The sequence below is a fragment of the Furipterus horrens genome, unplaced genomic scaffold, assembly GCF_987537825.1.
Source record: "Furipterus horrens unplaced genomic scaffold, mFurHor1.1.pri manual_scaffold_2, whole genome shotgun sequence".
Classification (NCBI taxonomy): domain Eukaryota; kingdom Metazoa; phylum Chordata; class Mammalia; order Chiroptera; family Furipteridae; genus Furipterus; species Furipterus horrens.
The window spans coordinates 32,876,810-32,904,054 of NW_028327172.1; the positions used below are offsets into that span (position 1 = coordinate 32,876,810).

General features: G+C 52.2%; 2 protein-coding genes across 2 annotated transcripts in view; one reads left to right on the forward strand and one right to left on the reverse strand.

Annotated features, from left to right (window-relative positions):
* The window catches only part of OTOG (otogelin), a 73,229-nt gene extending 64,956 nt beyond the window's left edge, over window positions 1–8,273 (reverse strand). Inside the window, 7 exon segments of the mRNA XM_090267273.1 lie at window positions 1,369–1,487; window positions 2,676–2,830; window positions 3,000–3,092; window positions 4,018–4,093; window positions 7,473–7,533; window positions 7,698–7,736; window positions 8,125–8,273. Of these exon segments, the coding sequence (XP_090123399.1) occupies window positions 1,369–1,487; window positions 2,676–2,830; window positions 3,000–3,092; window positions 4,018–4,093; window positions 7,473–7,533; window positions 7,698–7,736; window positions 8,125–8,273 (692 nt within the window).
* Window positions 8,274–10,769: 2,496 nt separating this feature from the next.
* Window positions 10,770–27,245, forward strand: part of USH1C (USH1 protein network component harmonin) — a 47,047-nt gene continuing 30,571 nt past the window's right edge. Inside the window, exons 1-8 of the mRNA XM_090263476.1 lie at window positions 10,770–10,891; window positions 20,582–20,649; window positions 22,036–22,179; window positions 22,316–22,454; window positions 26,081–26,189; window positions 26,323–26,347; window positions 26,552–26,609; window positions 26,861–26,952. Of these exons, the coding sequence (XP_090119602.1) occupies window positions 10,856–10,891; window positions 20,582–20,649; window positions 22,036–22,179; window positions 22,316–22,454; window positions 26,081–26,189; window positions 26,323–26,347; window positions 26,552–26,609; window positions 26,861–26,952 (671 nt within the window). The 5' untranslated portion in view covers window positions 10,770–10,855. The remainder of the gene's footprint in view (window positions 10,892–20,581; window positions 20,650–22,035; window positions 22,180–22,315; window positions 22,455–26,080; window positions 26,190–26,322; window positions 26,348–26,551; window positions 26,610–26,860; window positions 26,953–27,245) is intronic.

The following is a 27,245-nucleotide window of genomic DNA, read 5'->3' on the forward strand; positions in this document are numbered from 1 at the left end:
CAAAGGATCCACCATCCCTGCCTGCAGGACCCATCACGTACACAGCACCTGCTTTCCCACATGGCCACTGGTACCACAGGCTCTGAGGCCCCACTTGTCCTCCCCGACTTCTCAGGTGCCTGGAAGTCCACCATTAGAGAGGGATTCTTTTGTCTTTAGGGTTTTAGAATTGTTTTTTCAAAATTGCCATTTCCTTGGCAGGGATAAATCTTAGAGTAACTGAATTTTCTCGCTCCTTTCTCCAGACAGGAGATATCATATAAGCAGACAGCTACTTTTTAATTTTTTTAAATTGGTTTGAGAGAAAGAGAGAGAGAACACTGATGTGTTGTTCCACTTATTATGCATCCATTGGTTGATTTTCATATGTGTCCTAAAAAGAGATCGAACATGCAAACTTGGCATATTGGGACAAGGCTCTAACCAACTGAGCTACCGGCCAGGGCCAGCAGACAGCAACTTTGAGTATTTTTTGGTAGGGAACGAGAATGGAGTGAAGGGAAAAAGCTGAGAGAGAAGGAAAACTTGGAGTGGAAGAAGACACAGGGACCACTTTTCCCAGTTTTAGGGGTATAGGGTCTCCTAGCCAATCCGGGACTTGGCAACATTCAATCCACCTGAAAATCAGGAAAGGAAAACAAAAGAAGTGTCTAACCAACCAAAACTGGTACCAAAAATCCATAATCCAATCCTTTATTCACAGGAGAAACCCCTGGGCCTTCCCTTTTACACTCAGCCCTGGAAACCTTCGTTACCCAGTTTTAAGATCTGAAGCTGGAATAAGGAAGGGGAGAAGAGTCACTGTAGGAAGCAACAAAGTGACAGCAGACAGCAAGGAAAAGAAAGGACAGTGATGAAGGTTTCCGGAAGAACCACACTCCATTTAATATGAGAACAGAGTCCTCATTCCTTGTGTGGCCCTGTGATGTCCCAGAAAAATGACTTTAGAATATCCCTATGTCACCAGAAAAGGGTGGAAGTGTGCTCAGCTTCTATTCTGAGGATGCTTGAACTGTGTATTATCCATTCAGGCAGATTTTCTTCAAATTGTGAAAAAAAAAATTGAACATGCTTTAGTAGTACCCTTGTAGCTAGCCATTTGGAAAATTGTTATTTGCCTGAAAACCCACTGTGTGGAAGTCCACAAGGCCTGAGAGTCCCAGAAAATCGCAAGGGACTCACCTTTCTGCAAACCTAGTTGATTAGGCACCCAGCAGGCCAGCCAGGATGTTCTGCCCTAATAGTGGAAATTCTGCTGTTTACCTCCAGAAAACAATTTCCTTTAAGCCTGGAAAATGGTGGATGCTAACCTATTCCCCACCAGCACTGCTGGGGAGTGGGAGAGATCAGAGCAGGTGTTGTAGTTACCTCACTCCTCCATGGGTGACCTCCTTGGCCAGACGGAGCTCCTGCTCACCAGCCAAGAAGAGGCTGACAGACCTGGAGCAGCTGTAGGGGGAGGACCCGCACTGTGGGTCATTGTGCACCTGATTGGGGGTTCAGAGAGCAGAGTTTAGGGTTCTTGCCAGGACCTTCAGTTCTGGACCTCGTGGCCCCCTGTTGAGCTTCCATTAAATGCTGATGACCTGCCGACTGCATGCCAGGCACCTTTCTTCTGTGATCTCTCAAGTCCCCACAACATCACAGTGAGGTCAGAGTTAGAATTACCTGGTTTTCAGAGCAGAGGCAACTGGTACTCAGAGAGGTAAAGTGACAAAGGCCCCACACACAGCCAGGACTCTAACCCAGGTCTGCCGGCTCAGAGTCCAGGGCTCTTTCAACATATTGTGCTGTCTCCCTACTTCCGGGTTCTTGGTTTATCCATCCCAGGTCATCCCATCAAATTGAAAGCCAAGGTTATACAGTCACACCATTTCACATGCATATAGAACACACACACACACATGCACACACTTCATGTATCTACTCACAGAGTACTCTCCCCACACACACTATAAACACACACTTCACTATGACCCTGACAAGCACAGTCTAGCCCCCTCCCCTCAACACACAGGCAAACATGTCACACCTGTGCTGCCTGTCATAAACACACCTCCTCTGCTCCCTGCTCAGACAGAGCACAGACCTCCAGGCCATAGGAACCCAGGGCTGGGGTTTGCAGTGCACCAAGGCTCCCAGTCCTTAGAGAAAAGTCTGAACATGTTTCTCTTCCAAGAGTGGAAACTCTTCCCAAACCTTCCAATAGCTTACATTACATGTGCTTAAGTGACAGAGCCACTTCAACCAAAAGTGGGACCCGTGAAAGCCACTCCATGGCGTAATTAAGTATTTTTCAAACACTTTTGACCATGACTCATGGTAAGGAATAAAAATATATACATATATAACTAAAACAAAAGCTTTACAAAATAATATTGCAATAATATTCCGTTCTTCTATTTTCTATTCTCTTTTTTAAGCTGATTGTGACTCATTTAGTTAATTTCATAATCCATGAATGAGTGGCACCCCATTAGTCTAAGTAATTGTAACATATCCATCATGAAATGACAGTCATAAAAAACTCTGATGTGTGACACCCCCAGGCAGAGAGGGCATGAGTGGTCAAGATCCCCAGCCCATCTAGGGTATGGCCATCTGTCAGGACAACCTTTTGGCAGGTCTATGCCTAGTGGACCCTTGCTAGACAGGCAGGGCAGGGGAGGCCTCACCTGGATGGAGAAGGTCTGTCCCTCAGGTTCATGGCGCCCCACCAGTGTGTAGCTACCCTTCCCCGAGAGGTAGTAGTAGAGGCCATCAAATGTCTCCACATGGTGCTGTCCCCACGCCCGGCAGATGCTGTCCCTCTCGGGGCCAGCATTGTACACTGAGCCAGGAAAAGAGAACCTCTCTGTGTAGCTGCAGTGGGCACCAAGTCAAAGGCTGGTGGGTTCCAGCCCTGTTAGGGTCACCCCCATTACCCCCCACAGTCCAGGACCTCCAGACTTTTCCTGTACCCATGGCCCCTCCCAGGGTGGGATGGAGCCCAAACCCACCCATCTGGCAGCGTGGCCCAGTGGCATTGAAGCGTCTGCAGTCACAGAAGGCCGGGTGTACACACTCGCCTCCATTGAAGCAGGAGAACAAGTCTGCAAGGGACACACAGAAGGCACCTCCTCATCGAGCCAAGACTGGCCAACTCAGGGATGCAGCAACTCCCTCATGCCCGGGCACCTGCCCCCAACCCTCCCAGAGCTACATGGCACTCAGATGCCCATCCCAGGCAGCCCCAACATTCCTCAGTAGCTAGCTTTAATGTGGGTACAAGCAGGGGTGTATTAGACTGCTGCCTGGCCCACTCCCTGGCAGGCAGGTGGAGGGGGGGTACCTGCCTTCAGTAAGCAGCAAGCGGCCCCCAGGCCAGCCCCACCTTGGTCTTCAGCTCCTGCAACTAAAAGTCCCTGGCCACCAGGCAAGATAGGCGGAACTGAGGTTTTGGGGCATTTGGGGTAAGCAGGGGCAGTGCCCTGAGAGGCTACAGCATTAACCGGGGGTGAGGGAGAAATCTCCCATTTGGAATGCAGTGGAGAGAAAGGCCACAGAGGACAGAAGATAACGCAGAGCAGAGCATAGTGAGGAAAGGAATCATGCTGTAGGAGGAGGCGCCACCGATACAGGACAGGTGAGGCGCAGACAACAGACAAGTGAGGGGAGAGGCCACGCACACAGAACAGGAAGAAGGGCAATGCCACAGAACACAGAAAGGGGCTGCAGAAGAAGCGGAGGGGGAAGCCATGACTAAACAAGGAAGTACAAACTCATTGGAGTCATATCATGTGAGAATGGGAAGCCACAAGGCCATGGTCATAAATAAGAACAGAACACAGAGAGGATGTTTTCTTGGGCCAGGAAGGAGAACTCAGGGTGCCGTTGGACGCTGGGGCTGGAGAAGGTGGAAGGGAGCCCCACGCAGGGAAAAGAGGTCACAGGAAACCCCAAGGGAGGCCCTGTCCAGCCCTCACAGGTCTCTCTGCCAGCTGGAGCCCTCCCACACCCAGCCTGGGGACCACTTACAGGATGGTGCACATTTAGCCCGATGGAGCCGCCTTTCCCAGGAAGACATGGCCAAGGAGTCCAGGCCTTCAGCCTCCTTTTAAAAACAGAAGAGATGCAATCAAGGGCAGCCTTCCTGAAGGTCACAGCCCTTCCTGTCCATCACCTGGAGGGAGGGAGACCCCTACCCTTCGGTGCACCAGCCACCTTACCTCTACAGGCCCACCTACAAGAGGAAAGGAGAATTTTCAGGCCTGCCACAGGCCAGAGGAGTAAAGCCTTTTTTTTTACCCTCCAAAGTGGCATCAGAGACTGAACACACCCGCTCCCCTCCACACTCCAATCTCCCCCAGCCTCCCTTTCTCCCTCCCCTTCCTAGTAAACCTTTGTGTCTCAACACAAAGCCCCCTTGTCTCAGGAACAAACATGTTCCTCCACAGAAACCACATGAGGTAGAGCAAGGAAACAAAGGCAGCCCCTCACCGCATCCCTCACCCCAACCTTCCTTTTGGGACCTTCTCACTGATCACCACCCACCATCCTCAGAACTCAGCTCCAAGTCAGGACTCTCCCCGATACCACACAGCTGAGGAGGACGCAGGCAAAGCGTAGCCACGAAATCCTATTTTCCAGAGCGGAAATCCCAGCACTTGGTCTCTCACCACATAACCATCTGAAATTAGGGCTGTCCCGAACATCATGTGTGTTCAGTCACCACATGGCTAACTACTGTAGACATCCGACCTTGCAGAACTCCAGTCCAAAGTGTCTAATGTCACCTGGGCGTGGGACCCTCTGCATAGCAGGCTCCTTCCCTCTCAGAGTCTCAGCCTCCCCATTTGTACAACTTCCCAGAAGTATATGCCCAGCCCCCAATGAGGTGCAGTGAACAGAACAAAATCCCTGCCCTCAGGGAGCGCATGCTTTTGTTCACAGGGCCAACAAGGCACAAACCACATTGCGGGTGTTTGTCTCACATCTTCCTCCCTTACTGTCAGCATCCCGGGCTGAATCCCCAGCTCTAGCAAAGGACTTGCCACATAGAAAGGATTCAGAACTCTTGGTCCCTGAGCCAAATCCCAGCTCACTGCCCCTCCTTGGCCGGCAGTCTCTCCGCCTCATCTCCAGGCACTTGTCCCCTCTCTCTGTGCTATCTGCTGGCCCCTGGAACTTGCTGGCCCCTCCTTGACCAGGTTTCAACCATCTCCTCACACTTTGGCCCTGGTTCTTGGGTCCTCCCCAGCTCTCCCTACCCTACAGACCCAGGCCAAGCCCCAGGAAGTGGGTTGCCCAACCTGATTGTAATCAGTCTCACAGGGCCTCAGAGACCACAGGAAACAGGAGAGAACAGCCAGGGAAAACAATCCACACCAGGACCCCCGAACCCTGAAGAGCTTGGTTAAACTTGGCCTTTTTGTCTCTCCACACCTTGCCTCTACCTCTGACGTGGCTACGAGGGTAAGGGCCTGTGCTGTAGAGTTGAGGCCATTTTCTGGAGAAAAAATTTAAATTATGTCCCAGTGATTCATCTTCCATATAGATCAGGAGTTCTTAATCATTTTTATGCCACTTTTATGAACACCTTTGACAATCTAAAGAAGCCTAGGGGCCCCTTCTCAGAATAATGTTTCTAAATACATAAAATAAAAAATTACAAAGGAAATCAAATATATTGCAAAATAGTTATGACAATATTCTGTAAACCTGGGTGACTCAGTAATATTTGTACTTTTTGATGAATACATTAAGTAACAAAACCGAGCAGCAGGTGTTTACAACTGCCAGAACTTTGAAGCAGTCAGTGTAAGTGAGACCTAGAGCTGTCAACAACTGCCAGGAGATAGGACAGATCTGTGATTTCTTTGGTGACAGTCGCAGACACTGCTAATGCTCTTGCGGTTTGTAGCCTATAGTAAAAATTGAAGGGAATGCTAAATTTCAGTTAGTTTGAGGTTCCTGTGATTAATAATTTTTTTTTCTACCCAAGTTCATGGACCCCTGGTCTACACAATCAATTCTTTGAGAATGGATGAGCTCTAGAGAAGGAGGTGGCATTGAAATGAAGGGTGGTCGGGTGCTGGTCTGGGACCGCTTCCCCCACCCCGTTACAAATGAGGGCATGCCAGGAAGATGCCCCTGAAAGGTCCCCAGGTTCACTTTCTAGTTGATGGCCTCATTCCCCCAGTGCCCAACTCACATCACCTTAAAAGAGGGCCATTCTAACCCCTTCTTTGCTCTAAGGAGTAATGTGAGAACCCTACTGGGGTTGCTGGTCCAGTGCTTCACAAAGAAAAGGAGGAGGCCTACCTTGGAATCCAGCAAGGAAGGAAGCCCACCAAGGGCAAAGTTACTTGGGTAAGGATCAGTTCCCTCACTGAAATACAGGGATTCCTGGAGTCCTGTGGGGCATTCATGGTGCCAGGGAACAGGCCAGCACACCAGGAGACACAGCAAGTCATCCTCCTACCTTGATTTCCCCAGATCTAAATGAATTAAGACACGATCTTTCATTCATGATTCTAAAAGTTGGGAGCTGGAAAAGTGCGCAAATAAGAAATAAAAGCCCCACATAATGCACACATTGGAGAATAAGCATGCCCGCTCCTACCTTGGGATCTTCACGTCTATTTCCAAAGGGCAGGAATTTGAGACACATTGTTTTCTATTATAAATGATGCTCCCAATCTGCTGGTGCATGGAGCTACACAGACCTGATCCCTAAGATAACCGAGATCAGGCTCAGGATGCTTGGGGGACCTGGCTGCAGGTGGGCTAGATTTGTAACATGTCTGTGGTTCGAGGAAAGAGACCAGTACAGGCCAGGATTAGAAAAAGAACTTGACTCACCTGACCCAAAACCCAAAGAAGTTTGGCAAAGGAAGAACACAAACCACCACCTCTCCTGAAAGTGCAGGGGATCCCAGGAGGGCTGGCGACAGGCAGTGGTTGAGTCTCAGAGGATGGCAGCTCGGGACTCTGCCTCTCAACCAACCCTTCCTTGCAAACCCCACCAGGCGGCCCAGTGTCTCTCCCCTCCCAGGGCAGCATCGCTGGGACACTGCTCAGGGTACGGACAGAGGCCTCTGAAAGGGTTTAGGGCTTTCGCAGGCCAGACAGGAAAAAGAGAACTTGAAGCTCCTAACCTCTCTCCTTCCCACTTTTCACCAGCGGAAGGGAGAATTCACTGTCCCCTGATGGCACCTCAGCACCCTCCTCCCATTAAAAATGAGGTAGATAGATGGATAGACAGATAGAGAACCGAGTCTGCTACAGGGCCCTTAGAGATTAGGAGAGTAGGGATAAAAGTGACTTATGAATTTACATACTTGGGACACAAACCAGAAAGCTTGCTTGCTCCTTTCTGAATAATTGCAGAGATGACCTTCCTGAAACCTAGGAACGCCCTACCAGCCTCAGACCCCAACAGAAATGAGCCCCTGCCCAGTGAAGCCCCCCTTCTCCCGGTCTCCCCTTACCTGGCCTCCCATCAAGGTTGTTGCATCCCCTGTGGCAAGGGTCCCCTCCTGATGGCTGTGGCTGTGTGAGAAACAAGCCTGATATGGGCAAGTGGATAAGAATGGGCGATACCTCCTCCCCACCCCCAGACTCATCTACCCTCCGTGCTAACTCCTGGGGTCACCCACACCAGGAATAAAGATGGGAACAATGGCTGGGGCAGCCACAAGCTCACACCTACTCACCTGGGATCCTGGGCTGGCTCAGGCTCCAGCTCTGCATCGCTGGGGGGCGTGGGTGCCACCGCTGAAAACAGGGGATTCCTTTCCACTCAAATCACGTCCCTCTTTGTTGGGCCTCCCACTACCTGTTCCCCACCTGCTAGGACACCTTTCCCACATCTCCCCTGGCACTTTCTCAAATTCTTTCTCCCCTTCCCTGGCGGCTCCTCAATAAGGGTCTTCCTCTTTCCTCTCACTCTGTGTGCCCAGTTCTCTGTAGTCCCCCACCCTGCCCAGCCTGGGACCCATTCCCACGGCTGTCGCTGACCTCTCTTTCCTTCTGTGCCCCCTCTCTTTAGACCCTCTCCCTGACTGTCCCCCTGCCCTCCCTTAAACCTTCTCTCTTTCTTCCCTCTCTCCAACCTTACCAGGCTCGTTCTCTTAAACGTACCCCAGCCTGGGCCTTCCCTGGTCCACACCCCTCTCACCTAGAGCCTGCACCGGGAGGGACTCCCCTGCTGGCTCACCGAAGGACAGCGAGATGCAAGCGAGTAGCAGGCAGAGCACGGGCGCGGGGACGCGCGGGGCCGGGGCCCACATAGGGGCGCGCGGGGACTGGGAAGCCTGAGTACAGGCTCGGGGTCCCGAGTGCCTCTCCCGGCGACGGCTGGGTCACACCACTCCGCAGCGGCCGCCGTCCGGCTCGCTCTCTTTGCCCTAGGGTTCCCTTGGCCCCGCCTCCCAGACGCTTGGCTCCTCCCCAAGCTAAAGCGACAGGACTGCCCAGCTTATTACCATAATTTAGGCGCCTAACGAAGGTCCACCCTGCGCCCTTCCTGTACTAGCTGCCCCTCCCCAGGGGAGGCTGGATTCCGATTGCTCAGTCCTAAGTCTCCCAGAGGAGCGAGGAGGCAGCTTGTGCAGCCTCCAACATCCCTTACTCCTCAGGGATCCCTGGGTCAGAAACGTAGGTCCTGGAAGCCCCTTACACCAGAGACCCAAGAGGCTGGTATGAGTCTTGTCCTCTGCTCTCCTTTCACAGAGGTCATGGAAGGTGCCACTCAGTGTTCCACGGTCAGTAGCAGAACCAGGGCTCAGGACTGCAGCGTCATGGCCTGTGCTCCTACCATCCCTGCTACAGATTCCTGAGTACTCAAATCTCCATCCTACCCCAGGTTTGAGCAGCTCAGGAAATGCTGATTTAGTGACAGAAGTGCCCCACACTCCCGTATTATTACTCCATCAAGGCCAGAATTTGCACCCCCCCAAAAAAACTTTAATTTTAATTTTGTGGACGAGTCACCCTCTCTGTCCAGGGGGAAACTGAAAATGGAAACGGCCTGAGAGCCTCAGGAACCTGCTCATCATTCATTTGTCCAATAACGTGTTGGAACACCAGCCAGATGCTAGGCCTTGGATAGGATGATGATGTTGGCCCCAATAGACCCCTGAACAGGGGTCTCAATTAGAGATGCATTCATTCATTCACTTATTCATCCACTCAGCTACGTTGTTAAGCCTCCGCTCCTTGCCACACATTGCTCTGGGAATAGGGTGGTAAATCAAGTGCACAGCTATCCCCGCAGAGGGGATTTGAAGCCATGGGCATAGATGGAAGGTGAGAAGGAGACAGCCAAGGATGGAGCCTGGTTAGGGAATGGGCGAAGGCAGAGCTGTCTGAGCGGAAGCTTGAGAAGGAACATTCATGGGAGAAAAGAACCAGGACTTGGAGCTATCTTCAAAACAAAGGGGGAAGCATTTTAAGAAGGCGTTTTGGGGGGAGGCAGTCACATAAAAGAAGGATTAGCGTGCCATGCCAGTGGACCACACTCCCTCTTGTTAGGACATTTGCCGCCCTGCCTGGATTCTAAATATGGCTATATGACATAGCAATGAAATGTAGAGAATCAGCAAAATAAATTGGAGAGGAATATATTTGGTGTGTCTTTCCTGGACCTTTGAAAATCCCACAATTCTTTCCTTTGTATCATTGACATAACCAGTTAATACTAAGGCGAGATCATGGATAATATTTTAAGGTTCTTCTCCAGGAGAGATTTACATCTTAAACAAGACAATAATGTTGTCCAAATAAAAAGTCTGATGGCAAAACTTCAGCTATTAGGGGTGGGATACAAAGGAGGGGGTCTTTAGGTGCCCCTGAAGGTACAATTGTAAGTGGTTCACTGATTTGGGCATCTGTCCACCTCTTGTTCCCTTCCCCCAATAGGATGCAAACAGGTCAGGCTCCCACCACTCACACCAGCTTCATTCCCCCTTTCCTGCCTCCCTCTTTCCTCTCAGTCTGCCCCAGGCTTGGTTTATCATTGTCTTTGCACCCAGCATTAGACCTGGAGTAGAGCAAACTTTGGTTGAATTGAGTCAAATGAACCAGATGGAGTCTCAGACCTGGGTGAAGGTCAGCAGTAAATTCTCCTGCCATTGCCAGGTCCTTCCATGCTTCTGTGAATGTGGGGGGGGGGGGGGGAGCGGTTGGAGGGAGTGGGCTAGGGGAGGTGGGAGGGGAAGTTGGCTGAGGGGTGCTACTCCCATCTACTGGTTCTGGCTCCTGTGGGCCACGGTAAGACCCAGCCTCAAGGAATTCACAGATTGAAGATTCTTCCTAGTGAGAAAAGCCCACGAAGGAGGCCATTACAGAATGTAAGCTGAAGGTGAGGCAGGTGGCAAGAGGTGACAGACAGCCTCAGGAGGGCGAATGGGCCTCTATTTGTGCATCCAGAGAATACTGACTAGATTACCCCACCCACTACCCACCTGCACGCGTCTCAGGACCTCAGCATTCCAGCCTCCCCCACCCCACCCCACCCACGCACACACAAAAATGTCCCCATGTCCCAAACCTACACCCCAGCGTCCAGGGAGCCTCTCCTTCACCCGTGTGTGTTTGGAAGGTCAATCCGAGTGGACTGGAATAGCGCCAGCCACCCACCTTCACCACCACATGCACACGCTGCAGGCCATTTGCTTCAGGGGTGCGTCAGTGAGAGGAGTAGGGTTCAGGACTGGTGTCTCGGTCCTCCCAGCGGCCCTGCCCCTCCCCCCGCCTCCACTCGGCCAGGCCCCGCCCCCACTGCTCCCAGGCCCCGCTGGTCGCTGTCGCCGGCAGCCAAGCACCCTAAGGAGCGAGCTGCGCAACGACCGCGGAGCGATTTGGCCCAGCCATGGACCGGAAGGTGGCCCGAGAATTTCGGCACAAGGTCAGAGGTGCTCGGGGCTCCCTTTTCTGGTCGAACCTGAGAGCTCTGGGGAGGCTGGAACCCCCATGGTTATTTGGTTGCGGTTAGGAATTGCCTGCGCAATGAGGAAGGAGTGCTGAGACTCCAGGTGTAGGAACTGCTAAATTGATCTGAGGGCGTCCTTTTTCCTTCTGCCCTCCCGGGGCTGGGACTTCTTTGGAGTTGGAATTTGTTTCAGCCTTGGCCTGTGACAGGACACCTCTCTGAGATGGCCCATTGTGGGCAAACCCCCAGCTCCTCCAAGTGCCACAGCTCATTCGGAGCATTGTGGAGAGGGTTGTGGGGCAGTGTCTGAGAGGTAGGGCACCCTGCACATCTCTCTCTGTCTTTTGACCTCAAAACACTTCAGGGAGTCCCCTCTCCCTTCCCTGATTTAGGACATTTCTTAGGCTCCCAACCATAGAAGAGAAGCGGCTGAGGAACTGGTGCTGGCCAGGGGGCAGTGGGAAGAAGGGAGGAGGTCCAAAGAATCAGCAGATCTGGCAGAGCCACATCTCCCCTGGTGGGTCCACTGAGGGGCCTCGCTGGTGGTCTGGAATCCAGATGGTCACTGAAAGCTGCGGGATTTCACGGAGGGAATTTCCAGAATAGCTTCCAGAGCTAGGCAAAAGCCACTGAGGCCCTGGGATGAGAGAGGACCATTTGGGAGACCCAGGGGACCTCCCCACCAGGCCTTAGGATGCCTCAAAGCCCATGGGTGAAGCCAGAGGTACCTGGAGCTACCCATAGGCCCCGGCCACTGAGGGACTGGCAACTGTGTGTCCTGTAGCCTCCCAGAGCCCACAGGGGCAGTGTCTTTAAACCAAGCTACCTCCTTCCCAGGCCTGAGTGGGGCAAGATCAGGGTACTTAACCCCTCTCTCCCCACAGAGAGGCCCAGAAGAGCCCAGGGAGTCAGTGCAGGGGCCACAGGGGCTAAGGGCCAGGAGCTGAGTTGATCATTCACTTAATAAACATGTTTTCAGTGCCCATTCTCTGCCAGACCCAGTCTCTGCCCTCAAACTGCTAGCTGCGTCTATGAGAGGCAGCCCCTGCACTAGTAATTACCCACGGCTGGCTGCTACATGTTGCAATCAAGGTTTGCTTGGGCCACAATGAGGGCAACTCATACTGGCAGAAGCCTCCTTAAAATGAGTCCTTGGGCACACAGGGGCGAGAGATAGCTGGGAGCTGGTGAATAGCTAAGGGGGCATGAAACAGGGTTCACTGGTGTACCCTCTTGCGAAGGGATGCGAGGGAAGAAATTTCAGCAGCGAAGACATTTGGTGAGTGTAGATTTCAGACAACCCACTTTGAGGGAGCACAACCTCCCGTTCCCCACCCCGAGACTCAGGCTTGAATTTCACTTTCCTGCCCCTGGGTGGAAAGTAAGCTGGGGTCCTCTCTAGCCTTCTCCCTTTGGGGTGCTGGTCTCTGCCTCTTTTGCAAGCATTACTTCTGGAGGCTCACCGTCTGCCTCAGCCCCTGTTCCTCTTCACCAGGCCCCGCAGGTTCCAAAGGGCCTTGGGCCTCTGTGTTTCCACTGCCCAGCTCTTCCTCGTCACAACTCATTACCTATTAATGTTCCTGTGTGTTCAGGTGGGGCAGGCGCCATGCTGGGCAAGGCCTGGGCTGGACTTTGTGCCCTGCGGCTTGGGAGATGGCAGCAGCCTTTCTCTCCCAGGCTGGAGATCACTTGGGAACCGGGGAAAAAGAAGGAAGCAGCTGCGGATGGAGCTGGGGGCACCCAGGTATATTGGGTGAAATCTACTACTAGCTGTTGATTACTTTCTGGACGTCCCCTCCTTAGTACTTCACAGCAAACTGACCCCTTGGGAATGATTTGTAATCTAAATCCATAGCACATTAAAGGTAGTATGTTGTCATGGAAAGTGCTATGTTTCCTTGAGCCAGCTATTAACCTCTCTGTGCCTCGGTGCTCTAAATGATGTTTAACTAGTAAAATTACTGTGAGTGCTGGGTGAGATCTACACGTGTGGTGGGCATAAATCAACCACAGCACTTAGCAAGTCCTCAACAAATGTCCACTACTCTTGTTGATTATCTGGGGTTACGCAGAACTAGGGTCAAATCTCAACCCTGTCAACTCACTGCCAGTGAGACCTTGAGCAAGCCTCGTAATCGCTCCAAGTGTTAGTTCCCTCAGTTGTGAGAAGAGCTTTGTAATACTTACCCTAAAGGACAGGATATGTGAAATAGGAACTGAAGTACTGGCTACTCTGGGCACAGGGTAACCGTTTGGTCAACGGCCACACTGTCCCCACCGATGCCTTCAGAGCAACAGGAGTCTGTTTCTCTGGGCTTGTGTAGGTTCCCAAGGCTACCAGCAGCTCTGGTATGGCCTTCCTGTCACAGCCTTGGGCCAGAAAAGACAAAGGCTTCTCCCCCAGAGAACCAGCTTCTGAAAAGAAGGCTGCCCCTCTGCTCACTTGCCTGCCCGGTGTAGGAACTCGGTTACTTATTTGCTCCAAAAGTATTTATTGCCTGTGGGTATCTGTAGTGTGCCCTTCCCCAGGCCAAGCATCTGGAGGTGGGGTGGGGTACATAAAAAGGTCAGAAAGAGCCCCTGCCTTCTAGGGATTTCTTCCTCATTCATTCATTTTTGCATGCAACAAATATTGGTGGAGCTCATCATCTCTGCCAGACAATATTTTAACTGTTGAATAACAAAACAAAGTCCATGCCCTCTTAGAGAGCACACTCTAGTAGGGAAGACAGATGCTTAACAATAAACCAATAAAAGTATCATGTAAAAGTAGTGGTAAATGCTATGAAAAAAATTAACTGGGCTGATGGGATAGAGAGTAATGAAGTGTTACATTCTATATAGGGTAGTGAGAAAGACCTCTTGGTAATATTTAAGCAGAGACCTGGAAGACGTAAGGGAAGGCACCTTGGGGATATATGTGGAAGAGCATTCCAGGAGAGGGAACAGCAAGTGCAAAGGCCCTGAGGCAACAGGTGCTTGCCTTCTTTCAGAAGGGCAAGTACAATGGTGTTTCTGAGAGGAATTATGGAATTTTGAGAGAAAGTCAGAGTGGTGGGAGATGGATCAGAGGGGTGGTGGAAGGTGGTGGCCAAGACTTTGGGATTTATTGTAAGTGTGATGAGAAGCCAGCAGGGGAGTGACATTTAAAAGGAATTGCTCTGACTGCTGGCAGAGAGCAGACTGAGAAAGTCAAGAAAGGAATCCAGTTAGGAGGCTCCTACAGCAGCCCAGGCCAGAGCAGAGGCTAGGACTAGGTGAAGGGTGGTCAGACCCAGGATACACATTAAAGCGAGACCTGATGGGCTTTGCTGATTGGTTGGCTGTAGGTGTGGAGAGAGAAACCTCATGGTGAATCTGCATTTGGGGAGAAGGAGCAAGTTGGTGGGGACAGAGTGGAAGGTGGTGGAAACCAGGAGTTCTGTTCTAGATGTTCTAAGTTTGAGGTACCTGTTAGACCTTCAGATGGAGAGATAAGTGGAAAGCTGTAGGAGTGTGAAGACAGGGGGAGAGGTCTGTGCTGGATATAAGTCTCAGTGAGTCCTTGGGGCACATGTGGTAGTTCAAGCCCTGAGGCTGGTGGGGTCACTTACAGAGACAGTACAGATGGAGAGAAGACCCAGGACAGAGCCTCCCCCCCCCCCACCTGTAGAGGAGAAGGAACAGCAAATAAGACAGAAGAACCAGGGACAGGGTGCATGGTCAGCTATGCCAAGTGCTGGGTCCGATGCTACCAACTAGTTGGCAAGATACGGGTCTTTTGAAAAGAGGACAATAAAACAAGAGACAAGTAAACCTGGCACTATCTGGGATGCAAGCCAGGAAGACTTTGGAAAAATGTGCCTGGATCTTTCATCCCACCAACATGTAGGGAGGGCCCACGCTGCCAGCTGTTGAGAATATAGAATTTGTATCATTTATTCAGCTTTAGTTTTATTTAATAAATACTTAGAACTTACTATTTGCCAGGCACTGTTCTAAACATTTACAACTAATAACTCATGAATGATTAAATTATTAATCCTATGAAATTGGTACTTTTATCCTCATTTTACAGATTTAGACCCAAGTAGGGAAGGAGCTTGTTGGCCCCACTCTCCCCTCTCCCCTAGGCCTGTGCCGGGACCACCCATACGTTCGTAGGGAGACAGGCGGATGAGAGAGAAGGTGCAATACAGCTTGATGAGTCCCGTGGCAGGAGTGGGAACAGAGGGCCATCCTTTGTCCATGGAATGACAAGGACAGGCTTTGTGGCAGAGCCCAAGGAAAGTCTTGATCAAGGAGAGCTGATGTTTGAGCTGAGGAGTCTTAAAGGTGGAGGAGGAGGTCACAGAGAGGAAAGGCTACTGGCGATAGCATCAACAATAGCTAATGTTTTAGACCAGCCAGGGTCAGGTGGAAGCAGCTGGCTCATCCAAACGGGAGACTGAAGAGAGTTTTATGAAGGAATCACATAGAGGGAAGGGCAAGAACATGTGAACCAACAAGGCTTGTTAACATAGCCTGGGAGGAACAGCAGCCAAAAGCCAGGTGCTCCTGAATGTGAGGACAGCCATGGCCCAGACAGGAGCTGCAGCCTCAGGGTGGAGAACCTGCCTTAAGGTGACCTAGCATGGTGGGAACAGGAATCAGAACCCATTCCCTTTCTCCTGACCCATCACCACCCACTGCAGAACACAGGCAAAGCTTCCTGGGACACAGGGCAGGGTGGAGAAGGCTGGAGAGGGTCTGGGGACACCAAGGAAAAGATTCAGCACACATTTTGGAGCCCTGGGCACTGTCCTAAGTACTTAACACACATTCACTCATTTAATCCCCACCATGGCCCAAGGTCAAGTGGAACAATATGCATTATTTAATTGGCTCTTGCTTTCCTTCTCCCTCTTTGGCTGGGTGCACATGTGGAGTTGAATTTGCACAAGCTGAAGGGTGTATGCTTCCCCCATGTGGCTGTCCTGAAGGACCAGACCATACAGAGGAAGGCTGGGAGATGAGGCTGCAGAGGTCAAACCCAGAATTTTCCTCTCATGCCCCAGACAAGGGGCCTGAACCCCTTCTTCTCCCTGCCATAAAGGCTTATATCACAGAATCAGTTGAACATCAGCCAGACAATTCTGATGTTAATTCGAAGGGACCAGACACAAGGTCAGTGGGGGTGGGGGGACTGATGTGGTCAAGAGACCCCCTCAACAATAATTTGTAGATGGTGGGCTTCTTTAGGATGTCTGTGCCCATCATTGAGAAGGGACCTAAGAGAAGGAAAAGCTTTCTAAATCTAGTTAGAGAAAGAAGACATGGTGTCTTACACATAGGTGCCCAATAAATGTGTATTAAACAAACGCATGTAAAAAAATGTATCTGGTAAGTGGATACCATGTGGTGTTCTGGAAAAGTGCAGAGGTTTTGGAGCCAGCAGGCTTCTGGTGAAGTCTGAGCTCTGCCATGTCCCTGAGCCTCTATTTACTCATCTGTTAAATGGGGATAATATTATCCCATCACCTCAGAGGGTTGCTGGGAGGTTAAAGACAATACATGTAAACTCCCTTAAATGCAGTGGGCAGTCAGGAAATAGTCTGTCCTGAATGAGGGAGCCAGTCAAGAAGGGCCTCAGGCTGGGAGGCTGGTGAGGTGAGTGTGGACTGCGCAAGGTCTGGAAAAAGAGGCTTGCTCTCCCCTTAAATGAAAGCAGGGCTCAGGGGAGTGGAGGGAGGGCAGTCCATCTTGTGTGGGTCCGGGACTTACTCTTTTGTGACAAGCTGAAACTGAGCTATGAGGAGAAAGATGCAGGGGGTGGTGGCAGGTGTCTGCTGAGGGGTGACGGGAGGTGGTCACCCAGGACTGGACCAAGAGGTTGGAAGGAAGGCTCCAGACTAGAGCAGCTAGAGTTCATTTGTCATTCCATGGACACCACCGAGCACTGTGCGCCGGTGTACACAGCCCTGAGTGCAGGTGCATTACACGTACCTGAGCACCAGGTATCGGGAGAAGGCCACAAAGCGTCCTAGAGCAGGCACTCCAGAGCTGATCATTGGACTGAGGCCAGGCCGATCTTCCTGGAGAGTTTGCTAGAACTCAGACTCCAAGAGGAGGGGGAACCACAGAAGTTTTTTAAGTTATTTAAAAGTGAAATTTGAATTATGGTGGTGGCATTACTGCATGACAAGCCTCCAGAGAAAGTTCCATCTTGCTCCGTTGTCTGAGGTGTGAGTGTGTGTTTTCTCTTTTGGTCTGAAAACGAAGCAGAGACATTTCCAGATGGGAAGCGACAGAATCTCCATTTTTATTTATCACTTCGATTTGTATTTAAAGAGCATTCCACATAAACCAGATATGTTTTCCCAGCTGTTATGGTATATAGATAACTTTTTGAATGGATGCATTGAAAGTACCGAGGTACATGGATCAGTATGAGTGAGGACAAGAAGGTTCCAGTGTTTTGGGGAGGGTCTGTTCTGCTGCAGCCTGAGTCCCACTTAGGAAGTGGTGGAGATGACCCTAGAGAAGCAGGTGAGGGCAGAACTCAAGACCAGCATCCGAGTGACCTGACTGGTGAGGGTGAGTGGACCTCAGGCTAAAGTGCTGAACTTTGCAGCTGCCTCAGAAGACTGGTAGGATGTGATTTGGGGGTGTTGGGGGATGTTCTGGATGCAGTAGTCAGCCCTGGAGAGCTGCCTCCAAGGACTGGGACCCTGGGACCCCCCGGAACAGACTCTTTTCCATAAAGACCATCCAGCTGATCTGTGCTTGGCCGGATGGCAGAAAAACAGAACTGTAGACTGTAACGTTGGAGATTGCTTTTGTTTCCTACTCCTGCCTCCCACCCAGTGCATAAACGCTGCCTACGGAAGATTGTGGGAGGCATTTCTGCCAGGACGGGTGGGAGAGAGCATCAGTCCTAAGGCCTCAGCCAACAGAGATTCTCTCTACTCTCTTTCGTTTCATGCACCCCCACTGCTGGAGTTGGGCTAGAAGCCATTCAGTCAGAATGTCCTCACTCCAGCCCGAGCAGATGGGGTTTTCATTGTCCCCTTGCAGAGCAGAGCATCTGTGGATCAGTCATTCAGAAGTTGTTTTCTTGCTCATTATGAACCAGGCCAAAAGGATTTTCTCAGTAGGGCAGAGGAGAGAGATGGGGATTTGAGGTAAGGAAGTACTTCTTGAGAGCAAAGGGCTTGAAATTTTGGCCTCAAAAGGCCCTGAAGTTTTTCTACAGCAGGAAGTGCTACATCAGGGAACAGTGGAATCACACAGACCAAGGTTCAAGTCTTAGCCCTGTCTCTTATTAACTGTGGGGGCCTTAGGTAAGTTGATTTAACCTCTCTGAACTTCAGTATCCTCATCTGCAAAATGATGTGAGAATATCAGCCTCGTGCGGCTGGCGAGATAAACAGATGGAAGAAGGTCAGGAAAAAGCTCCTGGTGCCATCCTATGGGGACTTTGCAAACATTATTTCCCTTCCCCTTCTGTTTCCATGATTCCCTTCTTCCTATTCACCACCCCCCTCCCCCAGGAGGCAGGGGGATGGACAAATGTGTTCTGTATTTATTTATTGGTCACTTACCATATGTTAGGCACAAGGCATTTACAACAAATGGATTTCATCCTTGCCCTCATGGATTTTCCTGTTTGTTGAAGGAAACAAACCAATTCACAAAAAAACGCAAGCCTTCAATTACAAATTGTGATTGCTGTAATGGAGGATCTGGAATATCTCTGGGGGCTGGAATGAATTCTGTTTGAGTAGGTTAGCAGAAAGACCTTCCTGGGAAGGAAGCCAGCCATGCAGGGAAAGGGGAAGCAATCCAGGCAGAGGAAACAGCATGTGCAAAGGCCCTGAGGCTGGAGCAAGTATGCGCTGTAGGAGGCACTGATTAGAGGCCCTTGTAGCCAGGAAGAGTGGCAGGAGATGAAGTTGGGCTTTGATAAGTCAAGGTAAAGAATTCGGATTTGGATTTTATTTTAAGTACAATGGGAAGCTATTAAGCAAGCAAGTGCTTTGATCCAATTTCTAAAGGTAATTCTGGTCCCTGGTCCTAGGGGAGGTCAGAATTTTCCTGTGCTCAGACTCATCCACCACCGTGACATGAGGAGACTCCAGGCCTATCTCCGGAAGTTTCCCGACCCTCTCATACAGGCCCAGGCAGAGCAGGAGAGAGAGTCCAGGCTGTGTCCTCTGGGAGGTACCCACTTATGTGGTACATGCAGGAGCCCGGGTTACCACCCTAAGATTTGGTACCACCCACTGGAGCAGATGCTTCCACCCCCATCCTCCCGCTGACTGGGAGTACCTGGCCTGGAGGAGGGGGTCAGTGAAACAGGTGAAAGCAGGTGGGCTCTCACTGAGCAGGTGGACAAACTTCTATAGCAGCTGTAGCCCAACTGTGACACAGTGGAAGGCAAGCCACCTAGGTCATTCTCATCTGCATTGAAATGCTTGGCCCCGCTTTAGAGAGAAGGGGGTATTGCCAGAGACCAGAAATCTGCATTCTGTACCCCTTGCTCAAGCCAGAAATCCCCAGGTCTGGGCCCAGTGTGCTGGGGCAGACAGACTACCCCAGAACCCCTGAGACACCCATAGGAAGGGGCAAAGCGCTCTGGTCCTTCTCCGAGGACCAGCCAGGTGGGAGGTCCCAGCTTCCAGCAGCAGCTTCTCCCTTGGGCAGCTGAGTCCCTGGCCCATGCAGTTGGGCTTGGAGGCCGCAGGAGAGAGGGACCTAGTGATCCCTCAAGTCTCTCACCTTGCCCTCTTACTCAGTCTCGGGCTGAAAAGGAGCCAAGGACCCAGTGCATAGAGATTCGCACTAAACTGTCTCAGGGAGTGGAGTTCGAGGTTCTCGGTCCACCAGCTCCCCTGGGACTGAGGCGCTAATGAAACAGCTCCTGACCCTGACCTTGGAGCCCCAGCCATTGACGTCAGCAAAGATGAAATAATGTAACTTGACTCTCTCCCTGGTGGAGGTGGGCACATTCAGGTACCTGGGGAGGGGAAGGAGTGGCCAAAAGTCAGGTCCAACCAAGCTTAGGCCAGGAAGGGACAGGGTGGAGTTGCCCCTGGCACTGGTGGCACAGAAGAACTCAGCAGTGGGGTGCTTCCGGCGGGTGGGATGTGCTACCTGAGTGAGTGGCCCAAATCCTTTCTGAAAGCAGTTATCCGGCACTACAGCCGCCATCAGGTAAGACCAGGGAGATGACACCATTGTTGACACCCTGGACACTGAGCGGCAGCACTGCTTTCAGGGGGTGTATCACTGTCATGTGTGTGCATATGTGTGGGTACCCACCTGGGAGAGGCTCAGCCTGCCACACCTGGATGTGCAGAGGTACTCCTGCAGCCATGCATGTGTGGTCTGCACAGGTGTGATACGTTGGCCACACTGGGATGTGCAGAGGTATTCCAGCAGCCATGCATGGGTGGTCTGTGCAGGTGTGATTCGTTGGCCACACCTGGATGTGCAGAGGTATTCCTGCGGCCACACATGGGTGGTCTGCATGGATGTGATATGTTAGCATTAGAGAGCCAGCCTGGCTTGTGGCTTCCCTCCTCTCCTCACAACACCAGCCCTGAGGAGACTCTGAGGAGATCCCCAGAGGTGGTCTCGCCCTCCCTGGGATATGTTATGGGGATGCTGGGGCTGGAGCTGGAATTCTGCTCTTGGGTTTTCCAGGTGGATTTTCTGATAGAAAATGATGCAGAGAAGGACTATCTCTATGATGTGCTGCGGATGTACCACCAGTAAGTGCACTGAGTCTACCTCCTGTGGACTACCCGGGTACCTCTGTGTGTAGGCAGCCCTGGGATGGGTTGTTCTGAGACAGAAGGACTTCCCCCTCCCATCCTGGAGAGCTCAGGGGGGTGGGACAGAGGCTCAAGGCTCCAGGGAACCAAATGGACACGCCATTCACTTATCTCAGCAACTGTTTACACACTCTGTCCACAGCTCTGTGAGCACAACAGACTCGTTGCTGCCCCCAGGTTGCTCACAATCTGATGGGGGAGGCTGTCAAGTAGTCAGACTGGTTCCATAGAGTGCGACTGCTGGAGTAGGACAGGGAATGCCAGCGGGCCCCAGGACCAGCGTCAGGCTTCTCTTATCACCCACCTGCTTTTTGATTCATTCAGCAGACATTTATAAGCTCCTGACACTTGCTGAGTACCATGCAGGGTCTGGTAATGAATACGAATCTACTTTCCTTCCTCAAGTAACTTATGGCCTAGGGAGAGGAGATGGACAGACAGTGCAAACACAAAAACTCTAATATAAGTTAAATAACCTCTAAATGTAAGTAAAAGAATGTGAAGAAAGGAGTTTTCATTTCTAACCATGGGCAGAAAAGACCAAAAAGACTTGAGTTAGGGTTAGGTGGAAATGGCAGGGAAGGACATCCGAGGCTGAAGGATCAACATTAGCAGACGGTGATGAAGATGTGAAAGCACAGGTGTGACTGGGAGGTGACCAGTAATCGGGGGGAGTAGAGCTTGGGGCTCCTAGAGATCATAGAGAGCCACCAGCCGGAGCAGGTCCATGGAGACAGGTCACGGAGGCCCTAAGCTGGCCAGGGAGAATGGACTGTGTCCTCTGGGCAGTGGGGAGCCATCGAAGGTTTTGAGAAGAGAAGTAACTTACATTTCAAAAAGATAAGATGAGAGTGAGCAAGTTGGCAGGCGGCTGGAGAGATGTAGGCCAGAGACACCAAGGGCCTGAGCAGTGTGAGGAGGAGGCATGTGAGAGATATTATGAATGTAGACCCTACAGAGTTCAGCTACAGATCAGAAGGGGCAGACCAGGGGCCACCACTATCGCACATAAGGTTTCCTGTCTGGAAAGATCCTGGGCTTCAGAACCAGGCAGAGCCAAGTTTGAATTTGGACTTGATTTCATGGCAAAATGGGTTAATAATCCCTAGCTCACCTGTGTCCTCGTGCCACTTATATGAGAGGACAAAGCTCTTCTGAGACACCTGGCCTGGAGCTCTGGGCTTCTCAGGAGAGTGCTCCTCAATTCCAAGGCCTGGGCCCAGTGGGTAGGGCACCCAGCCCAGCACTGCTTTCTCTGGGAATCCTTGGGTCTCAGAGGTCATGGTCACGGGTGAGGCTCCAGGTGTCCCCACGCCTCTGCAGGACCATGGACGTGGCTGTGCTCGTGGGAGACCTGAAGCTGGTCATCAATGAGCCCAGCCGCCTGCCGCTGTTTGACGCCATCAGACCTCTGATCCCACTGAAGCACCAGGTGGAGTACGACCAACTGACCCCCCGGCGCTCCAGGTGCGAAGGGAGCCACCAGGCTGGAGGCAGGCGGTGGGAGAGGTCACCCTGGGATGGACAGGGTCACTCACTAGTGGATGGGGCAGCACTGGTGGTCAGGCTATAGCTGAGCCATCGCTGACGTCCCCTGTGGCAGGAAGTTGATGGAGGTGCGTCTGGACCGTCTGCACCCCGAAGGCCTGGGCCTCAGTGTGCGTGGTGGCCTTGAGTTCGGCTGTGGGCTCTTCATCTCCCACCTCATCAAAGGCGGTCAGGCTGACAGCGTTGGGCTCCAGGTGAGCAAGCGGAGTCCTCGGGCTTCCTGCCTCCCCCTCCATCACTTGCTGGGCTATGAGTGGTCACCTCACCTTTGAGACTTTGGGAGAGGGGGACACTGATGCATCCTGGTAGATTTTCCTCAGGTCCACAGAAATCAGGCCGCAGGCAACTGCTTATTTTCTTGAGTCACATTGGGAACGTGGCTCCCATCTGCTGCTGCTGCAGCACCTCTCCCCACCCCCCTACTTCCTAGTGATATCCTGACACCCGAAGCTTTGGACATGTAGCCTTTTGCTGGAAGGGGAAAGGAAACCGTGGTGTAAGCATTTGACCCCATGCCTCAGTTTCCTCATCTGTAAAATGGGGATGATCATGATACTATCTACCTCATCAGGTTGTTATGAGGAGTAAATAAATTCATATTATAAAATATGTATAACAGCACCTGGCATGTAAGTGCTGTGTGTTTGTTAGGCAAGCAGAGAGGGAGATTGAATAAAAATCTAGAATGTGCTAGTTAACATTCTCACAACCAGCCCTAGTTATACACCTTGGCCATTACCATCCCCAGTTGACAGAGCTGATAAAGGCTCAGAGCCTTGACTAGAGTCACAGCCAGCAAATGGCCAAGCCAGGATTTGAACCCAGGTCTCCGGACTGCCAAGCACAGAGATCTTTCTTCAGTGCCCCCGATGCCCCTCCCTTGGGGTCCCCACACCTCAGTGTTGGAGCAGAGATGGGCAGACCTCCAGGTCTCGCTCCTGCCAGAGCCCAGAGCCATGTTTTCCTATGCCCAGATAAAAGAGGCCCTCCCACCCCCTCCTAGAGCTTCCAGCATGTTTGTTATCAACATCTCATTCTGGGCTGCCAAGCCAGGGGCTTCGGGGGGCCCGAAGGCAAAAGGTACAAGACACTGCAGAGTGGGAGGTGGAAACTGGGAGCTGACAGACATCACTTTGTTCTAAATCCCTGTCTCACGGCTCGCCGGGACGTCTGAAATTTCAGCCACTTCATTATTCCTCTCCTGTGCAGCACATTTTCCAGCCCAGAAATGAAGCCGGAGAAAAAACATAATGAGCTCCTCTCCCGGCGTCAGTGGGGGCCCTTTCTTTCCGAGGGGGGGGGGGGGGGAGCGAGGAGCTTACCTTCTAGGACAAGAACTTCTCAACAGTGCCTCCATGATTGGCACGTTTTAATGAAACAGTTTTATCTTCCCGCCTGTGTCTCAGGTTATGAATCATCAACCCTTTCTCGGGCTGATGGGCTCCTCTCTCCTTTGTGCCGCTGCCCCTCAGATCGTCATTTCATTGTGGCCCTGGCACAAAGGGCCTTTTGCAGGGCTCCCCACGGGAGCGAGAGGGAGAGGAAAGCTGATCCAGCAACTTGAGCCAGGGTCCGTGTGGGAATCATTCTGACTGGGGTCCTGAGCCAGTCCCCTTTAGGAACAAGACAGGGAACTTCACCCAGAGAAGTTGGCGGGGGGCAGGAGCAGGGAGTGCCTGCATCCATTCACTGGTCTGGGTTCATGTTTCTGAGATCTCATACCTGAATGTGGCTGGAGGAAGATTCTGGAAGGCAGAAGAGGAGCATGTTCAGGCACAGCCTGGCTGGACCAAAGGCCCTACAAATCTGGGCCTCTGGAGTTGGGGAGATTGGACCCATCCATAGGACCTCGCCCTCAAGCCCCATCTCTCTGCTCTTTGCCCCCTACTGGAGATATTTTAGATATTTTTTCAAGTGTATCCTGTTTGAACCTCCACCCTTTGCCCTGTGTAGGACAGTCTGTGTGGCACAACTTGCTGTATGGTCCAGAGTGAGGGGATGACTCTGCGTGCCTTGGTTGTCCCAGCTATAAAATGGGCAGAGTAATCCCTGCCTTTCCTGTGGGACTTAAGGACTCAGTCAGGTGGCAAGGATCCAGAGAGGGCAGGACACAGGGAGGGGCAGCCAGGCTTGGCCAGGCGCCCTTCTTTCCTGCTTCCAAGCACCCAAGAGGCAATGCTTGTTGTCTGTCAGGGAAACCTGACTTCAAATCCCAGCAACACTGTCTACTGGCTGGGGGACCTCAAGCAGTGAGTTTACCTGTCTGAGCCTCAGTTTCCTCATCTGCCAACAGAAAAGCAGAGTTGTAAAAAGTGGGTGCAAGGAGCTAGTAGCTGTTCTCCTTACAGGAGAGGGCTCCCGAAATCTAAAGAGTTCTTAAGTGAATCCCTCCTTGTGGTGCCTTTTTGAGCCACTTGCCACTCCTGTCATGCCCCTGGGAGCATTAGGGTCTGTGACTAGGTATGGAAGGGAAGTGTTCAGGTGGCCCCAGTGAGGATGTGACCCTGTGGAGGTGCTGTAGGAGGTAGGCGCTGACACTCCCTCACAGGCTGTCTGCCCATCCAGCCCCCTGACCCCACAGAGTCAAGCTGTGTCCTCAGTGTGTACCAATAAGTCTCCAAAGGGTCAGCACATGTGGCGTGAGTGAAGCCCCCAGCTGACCTGCGCTGGCCTCAGGCTGGAGAGGCACACCCAGGACCCAGTCTGTTTTATAGCTAATGGCTGGGTGACCTTGGACAAAACATCAGCTCCCTGGGCCTCAGTTTCAACTGATGTCTGAGGTTCCTTCCAGACCAGCAGTTATGAAGTGAGGAGCTTCAGGCCTGACCCCCAGGACCAGGGCACTTGGAGGTGCCCAAGGCAGTGTCCAGTCGGGGGCAGTCTCACCATGGACTGTATCTAGGGCTGGCCCCCCATCTCTCCCAGTCTAATGAGGGCTAAGTCCTGAGAAGAGGAGTCTGATCAGACTATTTAGAGCTCAGGCTCAGCCAGTAATAACAGTAACAACCACGTATTTATGGCGTGTGGGGTGCCAGGCACTGGCTGGCTTTACATGTACTCACTCAATTTTCACAGCAACCACAGCATTTCCCCATTTTAGAGGTGAGGGAAACTGAGACTTGCCTAAGATCACACAGCTAATAAGAATAAGAGCAGGAGTTTGAACCCAGGACATCTGATGCCAAAGCCTTGTATTCACTGGCTGTTCTTTGCTCATGCCCAGAATGGGAATTCAGAGGTCAGGGCTGGGGCAGATTAAAATGCCCATCAAGCCTCCATTGAGTGGAAAAAAAGGGATCGTGTGTGTGTCGGTGATGTGAGCGTCAGTCAAGAGTCATGGAAGTTCCCCACCCGACTCCGTCTTGGTGTTACAGGGAAGCCTGCTCCTTGGGGTGGGGTAGGACAAAGGCCAGGGAAGAGCTGCCTGAGTCTGAGTGAAAGGTCACCCTCTGCATAGATTCTGGAACCTGTTGGTGCCCCACTAGGGTAAAAGGGACCCCAGAGTGAGGATGCAGTCTTGAGTTCTACTCCCAGCTCTGCTACCCACTCTGTGCCCCTCTCCCACCATCTTGGTCTCCCCACCTGTAAAATGGGGTGGCAGCAAGGCTGCTTGGAAGCGCCACCATCCTGGGATCCCTCAGGCTATGTAGGGCAGGTTGGTTGTGACAAGGCACTAGGGCACATATCGAGGTTTCTTCAAGGGAAGGCAGGGCCATCGTGCCCTTTCCTGGAAAGCAGGCCCGGGGCATCTGGCAGAGAGCCTGCCCAGCCACCTGACGCTCCCTCAGCCTGAAGCCTGTTCCCTGTGTCTGTGGCCAAGGTAGGGGACGAGATCGTCCGGATCAACGGGTATTCCATCTCCTCGTGTACCCATGAGGAAGTCATCAACCTCATCCGCACCAAGAAGACTGTGTCCATCAAAGTGAGACGTGAGTGAGGCAAGGGGACTGGGGGCGGGGTGGTGCTGCTGTGGGCTAGGGTGGGCAGGCAGCAGGGAATCAGCTCCTGGGGGAGGAGGGGAGGGCAGAGGAGCCATCCTAACCCCCGTCCTTTCTCCCACAGACATCGGCCTGATCCCTGTGAAGAGGTGAGCAGGAGCCTCCTCTGCGGGCAGACTTCCCTGCGGGCTCAGAGCCCTGGGATCAGCCCTGGGGTCTTGCTTCCCACAAGCCAGCACTGCCCCTGGGCCAGCGGTGGCCGGAGACTCCAGATAAGGCAGATCTGGACTTGGGGCCTGGTCCTTCAAATCTCTCTCTCGAATGACCCCTCTTCTCTTTTCCCTCCCCATCAGCTCTCCTGATGAGCCCCTCAAATGGCAGTATGTGGATCAGTTTGTGTCCGAATCGGAGGTAAGAGCCAGAACCACCAGTGATGGGGTCTGAATGGAGTAACCTTCGGGGAGGAGCTCACCCAGGCCGCGGGGCACCAGGACAGCCCCCATGGGTGACGGGCCTCAGCCAAGCCAGCAGGTACAGACAACCTGCTCCCCACCAGGGATAGAATAACCATCAGGCTCCAGCGAAACAGCAGTGCTTATGAGATCAAGTAGCCTCTTGCACACAGGTGACACCTCGTGACCCTTATTCTGTCCTTCCTCCAGGGTGGGCGGAGCTTCCTGGGCTCTTCAGGGAATCGGGACAAGGAGAAGAAAGTCTTCATCAGCCTGGTGGGCTCCCGGGGCCTTGGCTGCAGGTGGGTGGCAGGCATGCCCAGGGCTCTCTCATGGCCAACAGACCCCAGTAGGCCCCTAACGCCTCTCCCCTTTCTTGGTTCTGCTTCTGAGGGGACTTTTCTCAACTGGTAATGACACCTCTTGGTGCCTGGTTTCCCCTTTGAGTTTCACAGCAGCCTTGTAAGGCCAGGAGGACAGTTCTAATGGGCCCATTTTACAGATAAAAAAACTGAGGCCCAAAGGAAGAGCCATGTGCCTTGGGGGGGTCCTCAAGTCACTGCAAATGGAGCTTGTCCTGCTGGTCATCGCTGTC